The 20,380-nt window shown below is 41.3% G+C and overlaps 1 protein-coding gene across 2 annotated transcripts in view; it reads left to right on the top strand.

Moving 5' to 3' along the window:
• Nucleotides 1–20,380, top strand: part of AHI1 (Abelson helper integration site 1) — a 922,284-nt gene that overhangs the window by 96,255 nt on the left and 805,649 nt on the right. For both annotated transcript variants that reach the window (XM_069235204.1, XM_069235205.1), the window contains exons 6-8: nucleotides 875–1,073; nucleotides 6,979–7,171; nucleotides 8,184–8,279. In XM_069235204.1, coding sequence (XP_069091305.1) covers nucleotides 875–1,073; nucleotides 6,979–7,171; nucleotides 8,184–8,279 — 488 coding nt within the window. The remainder of the gene's footprint in view (nucleotides 1–874; nucleotides 1,074–6,978; nucleotides 7,172–8,183; nucleotides 8,280–20,380) is intronic.

The raw sequence follows: 20,380 nt of genomic DNA, 5'->3' as shown, positions 1-20,380 counted from the left end.
ATTCATGTATATTTAACTGTGATACTGTAAGCATGATTTTTTTTTTGTACAAGAAAATATTTATTGTGAACGGTTTAGTTAAACATGAAATGATACTGTCTAATTGACTTTAGTAAATGTTCATTTATATTAAAGAAATGGTATTGTAGAGGGACTATTTGCTTCATAAGAGCATTTGCCTGTAGAAGTGAAGGGTTCTGCATCTCGGCCCTGACTGCAGAGCATATTCAAGTAGACACCACTGATTAGGACATGTATTTCGTTGCTTTCATTATTTTGTTGTGCTTGGAAAACTGTGTGTCTGATAAAGAAAATCAGATCGAGGAACTATTTTTCTAGCCCTTACGTAGTACGAAATACACATTTTGTCGAAACTGTTTATTTTCCACTAATTGTAGAAAATGCTTCAGGGATATGGTATCTTTCCTTTGAAAAATATGCTTAGGAAAGATTGCTTGTCTAGCATTGATAACATTCCTAGATTTACATATGACATATCCGTTAAGTTAGTAGCTTATTATAGCTTCACCTGTGCTGTAAATTATTTCAATGGTTATATTTTCATCCATTGGGGCAATGAGGAAAATAACCCAGTCACTGTTTGGATTTTTATTTGACGTGTAAACCTCGATGGAAATATTCTCATTGTGTGACTCTTCAAAATATATAACAGTTTGAGAAGCATATGTAGATTCGTTTTCTTTTTCTGATGGCTGGCTTTTGTTCCCAATTACCTTTTTTGGTAACACATTGTTCTATCCACAAATCACAATTCACAGTTAAGGATGAGAAAATACTTCACTCTCTTGGCATTTCTTAATTTTATATTGCTTTCAAATTACACTTTACATCTGTATTTTTCTTTCATTTTCAGAGAATAACCCGGATGTCATTGCTGAAAACGCAATTAAAAATGAAATGTACTACAAACGTTTAATAGATGAAAGCCTTGTCTTGGGAATTTACATACATCGAACTGATAAACTTAAAAATGACATGATCGTTTTACATCCAACAGTAAAGATTCACGTCATCGATGAAAAAACCGGACTACATGTCAAACAAGAGAATGGGTAATAACAGCCTTTTACTTCTTATTGAATGTACTTTATATGAAATAAATGTCACGTAGAAGACATACTCAAGTAAGACTTTGATGGGATTTCTCGGTGTGACTTTGAAGAATTTTTTTTTACAAAAAAAACATAAGCATGTATCTACCTTGTGGAGAAGAAACGATTACATTTTATATTGAGGAAACGGACAGTGTACATGGTAAAGAACATTAAATCCATTATGATACTGCTAAGCAAGTCACTGTCTGAAAGACTTGTTTATTTTCATTTAAAAACATATCGTTGTTATAAGGTCCCTATCCTCTTCCCTCCTTCCATGTATACATTGTAAGTTTGCGAATTCATTTTAAAGCACCTGTTTGTTGTATGCTCCATAGCAGTCTCGTAAATATGGAACAGCGGGGCCAGACGTACATGGATTGTGTATGGGATGATATGAGTAGTACCTCAGGAACTGTATGATATGCTATAGGCTTTTTGCAGTGCTCAAATATTTCAACTCCTCCCACAATTCATAAATAATAAGCATAGGGCTAAACGTAGATTAGTTGCTATTGTAGGTAAGAAACGTATTATTTTAATGTTTTGTTTGTAGCTGTATTTATTTGCCATAGTTTTTTTGGGATGATTTATAAAGTTCTAACCCTTCACCAGTGGCGCTGTGCAGAAGTTCGTGAGCAGTTTGAAGTTTCAGTAACCGATTCAGCAGTGATCGGTAGCGGGCAAAGCAGAAAGGATATCTCACTTGTAAAGCTCAGTTCAAAAGAGGGTCAGGAGATGGCTCCAATACAGCCTGCTCATGCAGCGAATTTCCTTGAAGTGGTTTATTTTCAGCGCTTTTTTGATGGATGCAAGGTCAGTCAATCAGTCCATTTGTAGAGCATGCACTGTCACCCCTGAGGGTCTCTGGGTGCTTTGTCTCTGTTGAAAAGCCAGGTCGAGCTTTTTCTGGGATTCACTCAGGTTTGGTGCTGTTTGGCAGTGTAGCGGTAGAGAGTTCCAGGCCTTGGTGGCAGTGTAGGAGAACGATCGGCCTCTGCTTTGGTGGATGTGGGTTTGTGTGTGCGAGGGCCAGTATGGTGGAAACTAGGTGTCTTCCGGGCTGGTGGAAGTTTATGCGATGGTTAATATAAGATGGTCCTTGTTCGTGTAGTGCTTTGTAGACCTGTATGAGGGTTTTCAACAGGCATCTCTTCTGGATGGGGAGCCAGTGGAGGTGTCTGAGGTGAGGGACGATGTGGGTCAGTTTTGGTAGGTCCAGGATGAACCTGGCTGCAGTGTTCTGAAGGGTCTGTAGTCTTCTGAGGAGTTGGGCGGGCAGCCCGGTGTTGAGAGCGTTGCAGTAGTCAAAGCGGCTAAAGATGAGGGCCTGTGAACTGTTTTTTCTGGAGTCAATGGGGATCTGTCTGAAGATCTTGCAAAGCATGCTGAGGGTGCAGAAGCATGCAGAGCCGACTGTGTTTATTTGGTGTTTCATTGTCAGTTGGCTGTCAAGGATTATGACGAGGTTGCACGTCTGGGTTGTAGGTGTGGGCATGGGTCCGAGTTCCACTGGCCACCAGCTGTGGTCCCGGTTGGAGGGGTTGTTACCAAAGATCAGTACTTAAGTTTTGTCGGAGTTGAGCTTGAGGCAGCTGTCTCTCATCGATTTGGTTATGTCTGTCATGGCCCTATGGAAGATGATTTTGGCACTAGTTGAGTCTTCTGTGAGGGAGAGGATGAGGTGGGTGTCATCAGCATAGGAGATTATGTTGAGGCCGTGAGATCTGATGGTGTCTGCAAGGGGAGGAGGGGGATCATGTAGATGTTGAACAGGGTGTGACTGAGGGAGGATCCCTGGGGAAAGCCATAGGTGATGTCCTTAGGTGCGGAGAAGAAGAAAGGCAGTCGAATGCTCTTTGTTCATCCAGATAGAAAGGAGGCGATCCATTTGAGGCCGTTTTTTCTGTATGCAGATGGAGTGGAGTCTGTTAATGAGAGTGTGGTGGGAGACGGTGTCAAACACTGCTCAGAGGTCAAGGAGGATCAGGGCCGCAGGCTCTCCTTGGTTGAGGAAAGCTCGTATGTCGTCTGTGGCGGCGATAAGTGTGGTTTCCATGCTGTGGTTATCTTGCTGTGGAAATAGTCCGAGAGGGAGTCACAGAGTTCCTGGAATTGGGTGGATGGCGTTCTCTGTGACAGGAGGGTTGGCAAAGACCTTGACAATCTTAAAAAGTTCCTTAATGTGGTTGGCTGCATGGTTGATGTGGTTGGTGATGGCTGCTCTCTAGGCTACTTTGATGTGTCGGTGGTATTCGCTGAGGGCTGCCTTGTATGTGGCTCTGTCAGAGGGTTCTTTAGAGGCTCGCCATTGCTTCTCGAATTGGTAGCAATTGCGCTGGGCAGTTCTGAGCTCTGGGGTGCAACATCTGGCCCGTTTCAAGATTTTGTTGGAATTGGCTAGCTTCAGTTGGGTAATTTCATCGGCGCAATGGTAATCCAGGTGGTGAAATTCCAGACAGCCTGGTTGAGATCTGTTGAGGTTTCGGGTTGTGATGTGTTGAGGGATTGGGTCCATTGAGTTTTGATCATTTCTCCCCAGCTGCGACGGGTGGCCTCGGTGGTTGTGGTGGATGCGTGTTGATCTCTGACTGCAGAGGTGAAGTGGATGATGGCATTGTCGGTCCAGGTGAGCTCTGTGGTGTGGGTGAACTTGATTCTGTTGCTGGAGCTGAAGATGGCATTGAGTTTGTGTCCGGCTTTGTGCATGGGTGCGGTGACTACTTGGATTAGACCGATGTTGTTTAGGTTCTCAAGGAGGGTGGTGGTGTTGGTGTCTTTGAAGTCATCGATGTGGAAGTTGAGATCACTGAGCAAGATGTAGTGCTGAGAATCTATGGCCAGGGGGGCGATGAGGTTGGGGATGGCACTGCAGAAGGTTGGGCGGGGTCCCGTGGGTGATAAAAAAGGGTGACATTTATTGTGGTCTTGGCGTCTGCATGTAGTTGGGGAATTGAGGTGTTCCATGAGAGGTGTGAGTTTGTCGTTGGTGATGGTGTCTTTGAAGATTATGATGATTCCTCCACTGTGTGTGTTTGTGCGGTCTTTGTTAAACATCTTGTAGCTGGTGGGGATTGTGACTGCGATGTCGGGGTTAGTGGTTGGGCTAAGCCAAGTTACTGTGATGAAGACCATGTCTAGGGTAAGGGTGGAGATGGTGTCCTAGACTTCTATGGAGTGCCTGCAGTGAGAGTGGGCGTTGAGCATGATGCACTGGAGGGGTACCAGTGCAAATGTGGGCTCGTTCACGCAGAGTCTTGTGCAGGTCAAAAGTCTTGTGTGGCAGCGGTGACAGGTGAAAGGTCCTTTGGTTGAGCGAAGTGAAGCAGTTGTTGTTCTGGCGTTCGGAGTCTACGGCCAGGAGGTCCTTAGCAATGTAGGGGAAGATGGTGAGAGGGTCAGCGGTCCTGGAGCTGGGCGTGGTACAGATGCAGATGGGCTTGCCTTTGGCGTGTCTGCTGCCCACGTCTGCTGCACAGCCTCCATAATTAGTCCTGGGGATGGGTGGGGATGTATGGGAGGTGGGATGGGGCGGGAGCTGAAAGAGCAGGACAGCAAACTAAAGACAAACGACTAAACTAAAGGTAAAACCAAGAATATAACAAAACCAAGGTAAAACCAAGAATAAAACAAAACATTAAAAACTAAGTACCAAAGAACAAGCACCTACGCAGCTGGGTGCGCACTCAAGGCCAGGGAAACCTTGAGTGCTGCTCCATTGAGAAGGACAGTGGGTGAGCAGCAAGCTTGAGCAGGGGGCTCAGAGGTTGGGAGCAGAGTCCTGGTATCGAGGAACTAAGCGGGTGAGTAGCACGGAGACCAGAGATTATGCATCTCATATGAAGATCCAGTGAGTGGCGCAGAGACCAGAGGTTATGTATCTCAAATGAAGATCAGTGAGTTTCAGAGGTGAGCTCCCTTGCTCTGATGGGTTTGCCACTATTTTATTTATAAATAAAATTAGCATTGTAATTTTTTCTATTTTTGCATCTGATGTCTGAGTCATGGTTGTAATGGGGGCTCGTGGTTTAAAGTACCAGGGATCTTCTTCCTGAAATAATTTTTATACTCAAAACATTAAATTTAGTTCCACTGGTAGCCAGTTAAAAATTTTTGTGGCTGGTTTGATGTTGTCATGTTAGCTAAAACTGAGACAGTTTTCTGGCTTCATGTTTTTTACTTTGAGTTTTAAGGTCCTTCTGTGGTGCGCCAAAGATTTATTTGTCTCAGTTACTTCTTCAACTTTATTTATAAACATGACATAGTTATTTAAAACCATACATGAATACAGTGCTAAAATTACAATATTATTTGTTGAAACACAAATGAAACCAAACTGTCATATAAGAAAGTGAAAGTGCTAGTTGTCAACCAATAAAGTGCTACGTGAGCTTAGTGTAACGACAATAAACAAGACGCGGAGTCTGAAGAGTTGTAACCATTCTGAAAGCAAAGCAAGGATTTTTGGCAAGGATGAGAAGTTGAGACACGTTTTTACAGCAAAATGGTGCCATCTAGGCAAGAGGGAATAAGTAAAATCATTAAAAATGAGAAAGGCCCTGCTAAAGCAAATTCATATATGAAATACATTATTTAATGACATACTTTAATAAAATACTGGGAGCCTTCTAACCAGCATTATTGGAAAGTACAACGTGGAAATTAGTTGTGTTGCTTATATTTAACAATACAGCACTCACTTAAGGATCAACTATGATCACTTTTGGAAGAGTCATTGAGTGCAGCTGCTGTCGTGCCATTGCTATGGAGGAAGAGAGTCCCAGTTCCTTGGAGGTTCAAGATACACGTGTTATAGAGCCCTCCTTTAGCTTTCCTTCTGCAAAACCGAAATAACTTTACAATCCACACAGCCAAAGATAGATGTGTGACCTGTAGACATGCAGGCACCTCTTGTCCATAAATGAGCGGAGTCCCAATTGGAAAAAAAAAAAATCATAATTGTAAAAGAGCACACGTCTCATGTAGTAATTGGGCTTAAACAGACTATGTGAACAACATTTTCCTTATAGCTGTTACACGGTCTGCAGGATTCCAACGTGGTGGTCAGCAGCACTTTTGAGATACATTCGAGTAATGGCAACCCCACCTTTGGAATTGCAATAGTTTATATTTCGGATTTCATGAGAAAGTACAGCTTTGTATTGGATGGGGGCCTACCTTCGTATAGTCATTTAAAATCATGCAGGCATGTGTGCGTTTTGCCAACTGCTGCTTCTCCTCTACCCGAGACCGACCAAATACTTTTCGTTAGCATTCTTTTGAAGGTAGGGGAAGACACTGGGGTAGACCATAAGTTCTCTAATTTCAAATTAATGAGAGACTTTTAGGTATATGCAGCTGTCTTTTTGCTTGAATCCGACATTTCCGTCCATATCTGATGTTGTAGTCTGTTCTTCTTAGTTGCTCTTAATTTAAAACAGGTGTTCACAAATCTTCTTAGGCTTTCAATGGATTCTTTTGTTTATCCGAATCTCAGCCAAATCTGGGCAGGGTAACTATTCATTGGAAGCAAGCAAACAAACTCTGCTATAGATGTTGATGATGTGTCGATCCAGGAGCGTGGCCTCTTTTCCTAGCAGTGCTTATAACCCATATGAAACAGTTACCAATACTTTGGCACGGATGACTTTTATCATTGGGTCTAATGTTGGGGCCCCAAACTTTATTATGAAGCATTAGGAATGCATAGGCCAAGGCAGAAGCCTTTGCTTTTATCAACTGTTTATGTAGCAAGAGCAATCCACGGCGGTCAATCCCCACCCCAAGTACTTGTGTTATGTCAAGCTTTTAACTTAGTCTCAGATAAACGTGCTGATGTATGAAATATTCATTTTTTTTCCAGTGGTGATGCCGTTTTGTCATTTAATGATGGAGAGCAGGTGAAACACATTCTTCCAGTAATGACCCGACCTTTTGATTTCAAACAAATTACGACGGCACTTCCACAATGGGAGGAACAAATTGTCTTAAATGAACGATTTGGTTATCTTCTTCAAGAAAATGAAGAAAGCCCTAAAGTTATTTTGTTTTTTGAGGTAAGGTATCACTTCACACCATTCCTCGTCTTCAATGCCTTTTTAAGTCTTTGTTAGTTCTTAGTGTAACGGAGAATTTAATTACATAATTTCAGTGATGACCAAGGTGATGGAAGATTTATTTTCATAAAATTTCAACAATTATGAAGTATTCTATATAATCATGCATACACTAGAAATAATTGTTATCATGATGTCATAACTAAGGAACATTACCAAAGAAACATTTAGCTATGTAGCTCTTTGACACAATTGTTTGTTGTTGCGTCTTTTTAATTTAACTTTGGAGTCATTACATCATGGTCATTAAATCAAGAGTACCAAAGGTTAAAGTGACGTTATAGGTAGGTGGTTGAATGAGATAAGAACTAACATTTTAAAAACGAAAAAACACTGAAATTGTACACTTCAGTAAACTAACTATAACATGCCCCGTCATACGCTGCTTGTAACCTTATATATTACATAATTCATGACAATTTTAATTCACATCATTGATTACATTTTTCAACTTGTATTTTTAAAATTTTGAATTTTTTAAAATGTATTTTTGTGTCTCTTTCATATTTTCTATAAACCTTTGTCTTTTTTGTTATGGTGATCTTCCATAGGCTTGGAAAAGATTATTTTGTTTGTTTCATTAGAGGCTACAAATTGTAGGCAGTGCCTGCAATATGTTGTGAAATGCAGAATCTTGCTGGTACTTGCCTCTCTGTGTTGACACATCACTTCCTCTGGCGCAATGTATTGTCCTACTGCCACCTACTCCTTTTCACCTTAACACAAATTATGATGTTAGAGTACATAACTCTTAGCTGCTTCCAGATCCTAGTTGTTCCCATGGAATACTGCCCAGCTTTAGCTCCTGGTTGCACAAAATGCCCATAACCTCCTGTGGCCTTATGTTTTTTGGCCAGCTGGACGTTTGCTACACCACGGAGTCTTTCTCAGGCCACAGATGTTGTTGCTGAATGTAATTGAAATCTTTTGTTGCATTTACATTTTTTTGCAGCTCCTTGACGTTTCAAACGTGGATGATGCAAGAATTAACTCTGAAGTTCAGTTTCAAGAAAAAGGTTTTCGGAGAATAGCTTGGGCCTTTTTGAAGGTATTTATGAAATGCTGAAAAATTTAGTGAGTCTTTAAAGTGTTAGGATGTTCTAAAAATAAAGCGAGCAAACATAGTGTAAAAACATCAATGTAGGTGTACCAAACAATGTAAAATCTTGTAATTCATTTGTTTTATTTTGGTAAATTGTCAACACTTGATTATTGCTTTGCCTACAGCTATGGAGAAAGTATTTGCAAACACTGCACATGACAGCCGTACCTCTGGCTGGAGTTCTCTTACCACATCAGGATTATTAAAGACTACCATTTAGCCAAATATAGAGTATTGCTTCTTGAAGTAGAGTAATCTGGAGAAAATGAATAATTTGTTCATTGCAATATTGAGGTTAACATAGAGAGGGAAATTACATTTTGAGTAGATGACTAACTTTATTACTGCTATTCCTGCCTCTAACTCACTCTCCTGCTCTGTTCTATAAACATAAAGAGAGAGACAAAGAAAGAAATGGGAAAGGAAAATACAATGAGAAAATCATCAAAACTAATCAACCGAAGAATTTAACTTGCATCCTAATCCTTGCAATGGCAAAGCCACCACTTCCCCTGGGTGTGTGTTAGTCACCCATCTGGCAGGCCTACTGAGCCCTAAAGGCAGGGTGCAACATATGACACAGGCAGGACATGTATTTTGAATGTCCTGACAGTAAAACACACAAAACTACCATTTTTAATTTTGAAAGACTTGGTCTCCCAATTTGCGAGTACAGTGTTACACGCTGACCCCTCAGCTGTGCTAACTCCTTAATAGCAAGTTCTTTATGTTGCAGGGAACTGGTAAAACACCTATGTTGATATCACACAGGCTTACTTTAGCAAAGTTGAACTTTGCCTTTGTACATATTTTTTTACCTTCAGCCTCTCCCTGCCTTTCGCACAAACACATTTCTGTAGACACAAAACATTCCTTTAATGAACCTATATAACTTACTTATCTATTTTGGTTTCCTTTCCTTAACCTCTTCAGAACGCTTTCCTTGTGATACATAATTTGGGGAAGAGAAACCACACTCATGAATATAAGTGAAGAACTCCTTTTCAAGGGACAAAGTTCAGGCCTTTACACTGTTCCCACTGATCCACTGCGCTTCCTTTGTCACAAACGACCATGACCTTCTCTTTGGTCCCAGTTTGATTTGCTGGGTTCGGAGGCAATATACTTAATGGGTTTTGTTTGCTCTATGGTATCGGGACCCACCTTTCCTTACAAACCGACAGCCATTGTCTGCAGGATACCAAATTGATAAGCTCTATTCCTGTTTTTCTTGCATGCATGTATCTACCCATGCATTCATCGTCGGAGCCATAATATTGTGTATTATAAGAATGTCGACTCATTTACAACTTAAAGTGCATAGGAGGTCAGATAATTAGCTGATTTTGACTCCGTGAATCTGAAACACAGATTCTGCTCTAGGGCACATCATGTGTTACTGTTTTTCTATTCAGTGGATTTACATCACTAATACATTCCCAGCAGCCTGCCAAAGCAGTGTGAAAACTTAATTTCAATATGCCATCCCTGAATTCATAAGTGCCCTTTACCTCCTTGGACAAATAACAGGAGGCGGTGGGCACAATTCTCCCATGCTGACTTTACTCTGAGCTTACTTATAAGCTAGTCACACTTTGACTATTGCATTGCTATTTCCAAAGTGCTGTAAGCCAAGATGACTGATGGTCCTCGAAGTCCCAGAATGACCGCAACTACACCAACTTTGGACTGCATTGTTTGCCCACATCCCCCCTGGCATGATAACCTTGCCCTAATTCCTGATCACCAAAAAAGATATCCATTCTAGATACACCCGCCACAGTTCCCAGCAAACTGCATGGAAGAGCACCAGATTGTCTCCTGATGATTTTCCACCGGTGTGAGCTGATGAAGTTGCTGTTCCTGAGCCAGCTAGCTCTCCTACTGGCTAGATACAAGTAACTTGACTGAACATTCCTGGATATAGTATACCCATGTAATTTTGTATCCTTAATTTCACACCACCGTTATTTCGGTTCTATAATATCTGATTTTGTAAAAAGTTTGTTTCCCCGTATTTTGGATCCCAAAATTTCGAACCTTTCATACCTAAGGTATTATCATTAGGTTACACTATATTTTGAAGTGAATCCATTTCTTTGCTAAGAAAGCAGCATTCTAGATTACAGACTCACAATATTTTAGTTACATTCAAATGGCTAGGAAATCATAACGGAGCATATTCAATGCCTTCCTGTTCGAGTGGCAAACTCGCCAGGTGTGCCTTTTCTCACCCCCTCTATTTGCCTTGAGTATAGAACCTTTTGTATGAAAGGTTATCGAGGACGCTGGAATAACAGGCTTAAAATCTGGCTGAGTCATGCACAAAATAATGCTATTTGCAGATTGTGAGGACATGCCTCTCTTTGTGTGGTCATCACAATTTTCGACTGATGCAACCGGTTTTTCGACTCTGAGATTGGACTGAGGCCTCCTTATCAGACATCAGTGCCAGTGCCCAGACCCTAAAGTTAGTTGAAATGGCTATACCCAATTGGAAATGGATAATTTACCTGTAAGATGCTAGTAAACAATACCCTGGTACCAGGACTGGAATGGTAACTCAAAGCAGTCCAAGCAAATTTTGTCAGACCAGCCACAGAGGGTGCATAGCGAGGAAGCCTGGCCACTACAATGGAGATTGGGATGCTCGTCCCCCTCCCAAGACAATTTGGGGAAAAATGGCAAAAACGGTGGAACCTACAACACATTTTTCTTTATATATTCAATTGTATTACTTTTTAGAGCACATTAAATGATGACCTTACTGTGCTCTGGGATATGGCAATCTTTATTGAGGTTCTTCAATGATTCCCTCACCATCACCTTCTAAAGGTGCCTCTCACCTCTTCATAGCCCATCTCTTACATGTAGTTCATTTGTTTTATAGCACCTCTCTTACCAGCGTAGGGTGTTGGAGCATTTTACACACATACAGAGACAATCGTTCATAGGTGTGTAAATCACTGCATAGAACGTGATGACAAATGGGACTACAAGGTGTAGGATTCATATGTAATCCATAGCGGTAGGCATTTTTTAAAAGTACTCAGTCTGTGAAAGAATGAACTCAGGGTTCAGAACGTAACAAAGTGGTTAGGGTCGACTTTACTAATAATTTATTTTTTCTCAAGCAAACCTTTTTTTAGCAAAATTAGGATAATCAAAGACTGGGAAAAAACATAACTTTCTAACCTGTATCATGTGCTTTGCATGCAGCTCCTTGATGGCAGTTCATAGCTCACTGTGCTAGATTATGATTGTAATTTATGAACTGCACAGTAACAAACCGAGCTCTGTGACAAAAATAGTATCCCACTGAGCTATGCGCATAAAATAGGGTTCAGTGATATGCATAGTACACGTTCTTTGCAGGAGGCATATTAACCCTCTGCGCTACCTTAGTTGAGTCAAAACTCCTACTAGAAAAAACCTCATCCCTCTCCAGCAGGTACATTAATCACCAGAGTTATCTTCACACTTTAATTATTGACTGAAGGCTGTTGGCTATACAAAGAACTCTGCAGTGTTTTTTTAAACTGCTACAGTGCTACAAAAACCGGCCCCTTGTAACAAAATGGGCCCCCCACTCTTCCAGCCTCCTGGGGAAACGCCTGATGCCCGGTACAGCCAGTCTGCCCAGTGCAAGTATTTTAGAGGAGTAAATCAGGGCTTGCAACACAGATACTGGCACCCTTGAGGTCCCCCATGTAAAACAAGCCCCCCTGTCTGCTTTTTTAATGCAATGGCAAAGCCACCACCTCCCCTGGGCTTGTGTAAGTCACCCATCTGGCAGACCTACCAATCCCTAAAGGCAGGGTGCAGCATATGACACAGTCAGGACTTGTATTTTTCATGTCCTGACAGTAAAACACACAAAACTACTATTTTTACTTTTGAAAGACTTGGTCACCCAATTGAGTTACACGCTGACCCCCCAGCTGTGCTAACTCCTGAATGTAGCGACCAACAAAGGCACTCCAGAGTATCAAATCACTCATTACAATTCATTTGTACCTCAAGTCGAAATTAATGTAACTTGTTGCAGTGTGCAGCTTTACCAAAGTTGTCACATTGTTTCCTTTAAAACTCATGTGCCTTTCTGGGCGCACATGGAGGTGGCTCTACAATACAGCTTTCTCCTCTCCTTGAGAGACGTGCCAAGGACTCCCTGGAAGGACAACAGTGAGTGATTGCAGGCCAGAGAGGTGTTTCCTCCCTTCTGCCGTAAATCACTTGGGTTTTAGCCCCAAAATGCAGGCTTCAAAGGTATAACTACCTTTGAAGGGCAAATGTGTAACACCAGGTGGGAGGGCGGGCCCATTGTTGAGGTAGACAGGCTGGCATGGGAAGCTGAGAGGGGAAACCAGTTGTCTGACCTGTTTCTCCAGGGGCATGCAGTCCAGAGGCAGCCACAGTCCATGGACGGGCTAGTGAGGTCTGAACACCGAGAGAGAAGTCTCACCGTCTTAGGAATGGGCAGAAAGGTGCATCCTGGGATAGCCAGATGCCACATTCCACAGGAAGTGGCCAACTGCATCCCGTCCTGAAGGCACTTTCCAAGCAAAAAGGGGGCATCCCTGGCCATCAGACCTCAAAAGTCAACAAACCTGGAAAAAAGACTAAAGGAGGACTGCCCTGCCACACTGAGGGACCAGCAGAGAGGGGCTTCACCAATGAAGACTGCACCTGCTGGCTATTGAAGAGAGGGACTGTGCCTGCTGTGTCCTACTCATGTGGAAGCTGTACCCGAGCCCAGTCAAGCCAAGGGATCCCCAAGGGCCAGCGACAGTCCTCCTGTTTGCAGCACACGGACACAACAGCTGAAAAAGCCTGCAGGGGCAAGTAGGTAGCCCAAAGTCATGAAAGTGTTACCACTGCCGCTTTGCAGCACTGAGGACCAAGACCCTACGCATAGAATTGCACCAGAGTTACCTGAGCCCAGAAGTGCTGTCTGAGAGTTGCTGTGACCCTCGGAAGGTGAGTTATCGACCCAGCAAGGATTGGCCTGTGACTACAACAACAGGCAACTCGTAGTCCAGTGGCGACTGGACTTTGTCCAGAGCTGAGGGCTTTGTGGGGCATCGATCCTGCAACCAGGATGTCCTCACCAGCCTTGAGGAATCCCCACAGGACACCCCTGTGGACCAAATTGCATCCACAGTATCTTTAGAGCATCCTCAACATCTTTCATCCCTTGCATCTGGACTACTCCATGGGAATCCATTGCAATGCTGATAAAGTACCAGGAACTGCTGAAGACTGTATCTTCTTTGAAGGTTACTGTTCTAGAGAACCGTGCTCCCTGCCGGAGATGGCTGTCCTAAGTACTTCTAACTGTCCTTATTAACACTCACCTAAGTTTTCCTTGAAGAAGTTTCTAAGTGTCCAGTTCGTTGTCTGTGCCAAGGCTTGTTCGTGGCTGAGTGAAATTGCTTTGGTTTATTATATCTTGTAAAATCTATATCTCCGGAACCCGCCAGTCTCTTTCATTCTAGTGTCAAGATTCTTACAAAAATAGTCTATTTTTAGTTCGAGCATTAGCATTCGAGCTGGTGTAAACTTAAGTATACTTATAATGTGGGTTAAAGTGATTACATTTATTGGTTACAGCGTCCTTTAAAAGTTCTTGCTCGCTAGTGGTCATTTCTGCCCTTTTCATCTTCCTTTTTCTGTTTCAGAGCAGTGACCAACTACTGTATTGTTCCAATTCGGTTTCTTTATCTGTTGCTGTGACTATGTTTTTACATTTCTTTGGTGATCCCCTTTCACTGTGCGTGTTTTAGGCTGGTAGCTGCCTGCGTTTTATTGCAGCATTCCGTTCCTCCCACATCCTCCCATGTCGTCGCTGACATTTGTTTTGGCTTTATTCCACTGCTGTCCTCATTTACCGCCCTCCTAAAATAAGCATATTTTACTAACCAAAAACATATGCCCTCGCATCGCAGAGTCTCTCTCTCTCTCTCCAGGGCCACTCCCTGCCAGCATTCATGACATCGGACACAGGGCATTGCTTATCTCCTGTATTGGGGCCAGAAATCTTCGTAGGTTGCGTTGCTAACTTCATTAGAGCTTTGAGGAGATGCAAGGCAAAAATGCTTGCAAGACTTTTCATTCTGTTAACACACAAACACTGTCCTTGTCTAGCTTGCCTGTGCTCTATGGTTTGAAACGTGTAACTACATGGTCTCTTGGTTTTAAAGAGGCCGCCATGAATACGCTGCAATATGCGAACTGTCCTAATCCAGTGTAAGCAAGTTATTGTGGCATTACTGTGCAGTTCTTATACCAAGATATATTTGAACCCTTTTCTTTGTCTGCTATCCTACAGACATTTAACACCTGTACTGTTGGAGAGCTTTTCAGTGAACATAAAATCTCCATCTAAGCATGAGCACTGCAGCTCCCCCATTTACGTGCTTGAAAAACACATATATTTAGATGATCGGCCCTGTTGAATCAAGACACCATTTGCATGGCATATTGTAGCATGGCAAATACTCGTAGGTCTTTACAGTTACAACAGAAGTCATTGATTGACTTCTCTAAAATCTCTTTATTGTTTTCCTTTTGAAATTTTGTCCACTGATAGCTGTAATCACCGTTCTTTTTGTAGTCTGGAATGGCTTCCAGTTCTGCTCACTGTCTGCTTCAGAACGAATCACTTGCTCGTTGGTAATAGATCACATAAATTTGTTGCCACAAATCACTCATATGTGCCTCTTGTTTAATTTATGTGGCAGAAAAGTCCAGTTCGGAATTTACAACGCTAATAGCTCTAACTCGTGTAAACTCAAGACCCATTGCATTGCAAATGCTTGTTATCAACTGGTGCCGGATTTCTTGAGTGTTGCGATGATTTCTGCTTCATTTGTTTTGGTGCTGTTTAAATGCTTAACATTTGTTCCTCTGTGTAAGCCTTGCTGCTCATTGTCTCATCTACCCAGGGCTGAGCTGGGGATTTTACAGATGAAACCTACTGGTCCAAAAGGGGTTGTTAAGTATTTTACACGGTGAGGTTGCACAACCACACCATATAATATACTCCATTTCCTCACACAGATGTTTTTTTGACTCTAACCTCACAATCTGAATGGGTCCCTAGATTCTCCTACTGGCAGAATTTGAAGAAGCATTGCGTTTCAAAAATTAATCCAAATCTGAAATCTTAAATCTGACCCTGTCATCAGATCAACTGACAGGTCCTCTTTCTTTGTGCAACAAGGTACATTAGATAATTGGAAGATAACGTCACACCCAAATTATATCATCTGCACTGAATTAATCTTTACATCTCTACTAAGCTCCCCAAGAGAGGATTTCCATAGATGTGCAACCTTCCCATTTCCCGGCTAAGCAAAACGAATAGCATTAAATTCCATTTAATGAATGCCCTATGGAGAGATTGGATAGTCGACTTCTTCGGAGAAGTTTGGGAAATGAAATTGATGTTTATCTGGAAAGGCAAATGCCCAAGATGATCTCTCAAGACCATGCTCCGGCATAGATGCAAGAGTGATGTTTATCTGGAAAGGTAAATGCCCAAGACGATCTCTCAAGACCATGCTCCGGCATAGATGCAAGAGTGGCTCGGCTTGGCATTGTCTGATATCAAGACATATTACAGGGAGGTCAAATTACGAGTGCTGCCTGAATGGTGTGCTAGGGTCATAGATACATTGTGGGCACACATGGCTAGAGCATTTGTAGCAAGGGCCTTGTGGGACCTCCTGTGGAAACCCATACAAGCTAGACATCAGAAATGCCTACCTTTGCATACCTCAATTAATGGGCATGATCACCATTTATTTGTTGCATAGTATGTGTGCTATTCAATTTGTTTGCATATAAAATTGTCATACCAAGAGGGGCTTGTCAAATGCCCGAACTAGGACACATTTGTATGTTTATGTGTTTTATCAGCTAAAGTCTTTATCACAGATTGTTTACGTATTGTATGTTTAGGTATGTGTGTAGGGCTTAACAGAAAGAACAACGTAAATATAATGTTTAGCTTTTTCAGATTTGTTGTCTTCTGTACGACAGTTTTGTATGCAAACAAATTTGAATGAATAGCACCCACACTATGTAGCAAATAATTGTGGTCATAACCATTGATTGAGGTGCTCACGTACAAAAACAAAAGTTCTTTTCAACGTTAGGTCAGCACTGGCAACATGGTGAGGTTGCACAACCACACCATATAATATACTCCATTTCCTCACACAGATGTTTTTTTGACTCTAACCTCACAATCTGAATGGGTCCCTAGATTCTCCTACTGGCAGAATTTGAAGAAGCATTGCGTTTCAAAAATTAATCCAAATCTGAAATCTTAAATCTGACCCTGCCATCAGATCAACTGACAGGTCCTCTTTCTTTGTGCAACAAGGTACATTAGATAATTGGAAGATAACGTCACACCCAAATGATATCATCTGCACTGAATTAATCTTTACATCTCTACTAAGCTCCCCAAGAGAGGATTTCCATAGATGTGCAACCTTCCCATTTCCCTGCTAAGCAAAACGAATAGCATTAAATTCCATTTAATGAATGCCCTATGGAGAGATTGGATAGTCGACTTCTTCGGAGAAGTTTGGGAAATGAAATTGATGTTTATCTGGAAAGGTAAATGCCCAAGATGATCTCTCAAGACCATGCTCCGGCATAGATGCAAGAGTGATGTTTATCTGGAAAGGTAAATGCCCAAGACGATCTCTCAAGACCATGCTCCGGCATAGATGCAAGAGTGGCTCGGCTTGGCATTGTCTGATATCAAGACATATTACAGGGAGGTCAAATTACGAGTGCTGCCTGAATGGTGTGCTAGGGTCATAGATACATTGTGGGCACACATGGCTAGAGCATTTGTAGCAAGGGCCTTGTGGGACCTCCTGTGGAAACCCATACAAGCTAGACATCAGAAATGCCTACCTTTGCATACCTCAATTAATGGGTATGATCACCATTTATTTGTTGCATAGTATGTGTGCTATTCAATTTGTTTGCATATAAAATTGTCATACCAAGAGGGGCTTGTCAAATGCCCGAACTAGGACACATTTGTATGTTTATGTGTTTTATCAGCTAAAGTCTTTATCACAGATTGTTTACGTATTGTATGTTTAGGTATGTGTGTAGGGCTTAACAGAAAGAACAACGTAAATATAATGTTTAGCTTTTTCAGATTTGTCGTCTTCTGTACGACAGTTTTGTATGCAAACAAATTTGAATGAATAGCACCCACACTATGTAGCAAATAATTGTGGTCATAACCATTGATTGAGGTGCTCACGTACAAAAACAAAAGTTCTTTTCAACGTTAGGTCAGCACTGGCAACATTTTTTTCAGGTTGATATTTAATAGGGGCCAACCTTGCTGACACTAAATGGGCCCAGCCATGACGTGTAGGATGTTGTCAGTGTGGTGTCACCCATAGATAAAACAACGCTCAGGTCATTCATAGGATTATGTGAATTTTATGCCTGGTTTATTCCCGATCATTCCTCTCACATTAAAGCTTTGACTGGATTTTCGAAGAAGAATGTGTCTTTTGTTTGGGATAACAACTGTGAGGACACTTTCGAATGGATCAAAAGACAGCAAGTCCTAAGGTTCTTAAATCTTTTAACCCCACATTGCTTTGTTGTATAACTTTGGATGCCAGCAATGTTGGGTTGAGGCAGTGCTTACCCAGAGTGAGGCAGGCGTAGAAAACACTGTTGGATATGCATCCGGGACGCTCAGGGAGCCAGAGACACACTACTGCATTATTGAGAAATAACTTTTGCCTTGGTGGTGGGCTATCCAAAAGTTTAAGCAATATGTGTTGGGAACCAAGACTGACCACAAACCTTTGGTGACAATTTTGAGTGGCGATAATGTAAAAGTCCCTCGTTTAGCTAGGTTGTCAACAAAACTCTTGCAATTTATTTTGATGTTGTACACATTCTAGGTGTGAAAACATCGAACAAACCACCAAGTATGTAATGAAAAGTTGGCCTAACGAGAAATCTGTTCCCGTTGCGTGTCAACCATTTTGGAACATGAAAGATGAGCTGTCAGTGGAGGATGGTCTGTTGCGTAGAGTTGAGAAATTGGTACCAACTGCATGATTGAGGTGCAAGCTTATCAAGATGGCTCATAAGGGGCACTTAGGGGTTATGTTTACTAAACGCTGACTAAGGCACTTTAATGGATAGAGTAGAGGAATGTGTTAGTGAGTGTGTTATTTGTGTCACTTCAGAGAAATGTTTTGTTGTAAGGAAGCCCCTTTCCAACCGATTGAGTGTCCGTCCCATGCATGGGAAAAGGTCAGGATTGATCTTGTTGGCCCATTTTATGCTCTTGCAAGCCAATGTCGCTATACGTTGTTTTTGGTTGAAATGTGTTCTCAGTGGCCTGAGGTGAAGTTTGTGTCAAGTTTGTGTCAAAACCCAATGCTAAAACAGTGATTGAGTTTTTGAAGAATACTTTCATGCAGGAAGATTTCTCAGAGTTTCATCTTATACTTTCATGCAGGAAGGTTTCCCATAGTTTCATATTTTAGACAATAGTGTCCAATTTGTAAATGAAGGAGTGGAGTTTTTTAAAGTCAGGAGATGTGAAGCACTTAAGAACATCATTGTACCATCCCCAAAGCAATGGTCACGTGGAAGAAATGAATTGGGTGGTGGTACAGTGTGTTCGGTTTGTAATTTCTAATAAGTGTGTTGTTTTGAATGTTGTGTGTTCCATGATATGGTTCTATTGTGCAAGCCCACAGAGTTCTATGATGGTATCTCCATTTTAATTGTTAATGGGAAAGAAGTCCTTTACCAAGATGTGCCCGAGTTGGATGGGAAAAGAGGTCAAATACTGAGTGTCATTGGAGGAATGTGATATTACAGTCCAGAAGAACACTGATGTAGCAAAGGCTACGTGAAAGCAGCCTATGACAGTCCTGCCATGGTGAGTGAAGTATATTTAAAAATAGGTGATGCTATTCGTGTTAGGAAAGGAGTGCACGTCAAAGATGGAGGCAAGATGTCCAGTGGTCAACATGTTGTGGACAAAGTTTGTGGTAATGCAGTCAGAGCTAATGGATGTAATTGGTGGACTATGGGGAGAGTGGTGAAGAGTGCAGGTGAGCAGGGTGAGATTGTGCCCCAAGGGGGGAGTGATGATGAAGTCAAAGGTGGATGGAGAGACCAGTTCATTCATTTTATGTGATGATAATGACGGGGTTTGCAGAAGTAATGGGGTCAGAAGCTTACCTAGCAGGTTTAGGAAAAGGATAATTTGTCATTTTATTATTGGTGCCTTATTAATTATTTTTAAATAATTTATGCATAGATTCATCCTTTTTTGCATTTTGTGTGTATTTGGGTTTTTTCTTACTCATATTACCATTTATAGTGTGGTCAATGCCTTTATCCTTCTGCAAGTTTGTTGAACTGTTTTAAGTTTATTTTTTTTAATGACCGTTTCATTGTTAGTAATTTTAGTTTAGGTATTAGTTGTTGAATATTTTTAATACAAATATAAAAGTTGTATGTTTTCGTTTTAAGTTGGTATAGTATTTTGTTTGCGGGAAAAGTAATGTAGTACTCTGATGTTATGAATCATTACATTCTGTGGAATAGTTGAGTAGAAGAAAAGGCAAATGAGCTACAACCAATGTTCACTATTATCCAACATAATGTATAAAACAGCTAGACAATAACTAAAATTCCAAAAAAATGATATTTATTACAAATGTATGTCAAACAGAAGCACATGTAAATATTTAAATTATACAAATATATAAAGATTAGCATGGGAAGACAAACAAATATTTCTGTAAATATCTACACATATAAACAAATTAATAAACAAAGACAGAGTGCCACACAAGACAGGACAGTGAGGATAATAAAACCATGACACTAAACAGACATATAAAATTTTTCAAAAATACAATGCAATACAGACTGAGTATATACACTTTCTTTTTCTGGCGCTATAATGATATTCACATTAATATCGTATTATTATTCAAATTATGTCTCCGTCTTACTTAATA

The sequence above is a fragment of the Pleurodeles waltl genome, chromosome 5 (genome assembly GCF_031143425.1).
Source record: "Pleurodeles waltl isolate 20211129_DDA chromosome 5, aPleWal1.hap1.20221129, whole genome shotgun sequence".
NCBI classification, from domain to species: domain Eukaryota; kingdom Metazoa; phylum Chordata; class Amphibia; order Caudata; family Salamandridae; genus Pleurodeles; species Pleurodeles waltl.
The sequence above is the reverse complement of the archived record's forward strand: the minus strand, read 5'-3'. Positions and strand labels throughout refer to the sequence as shown.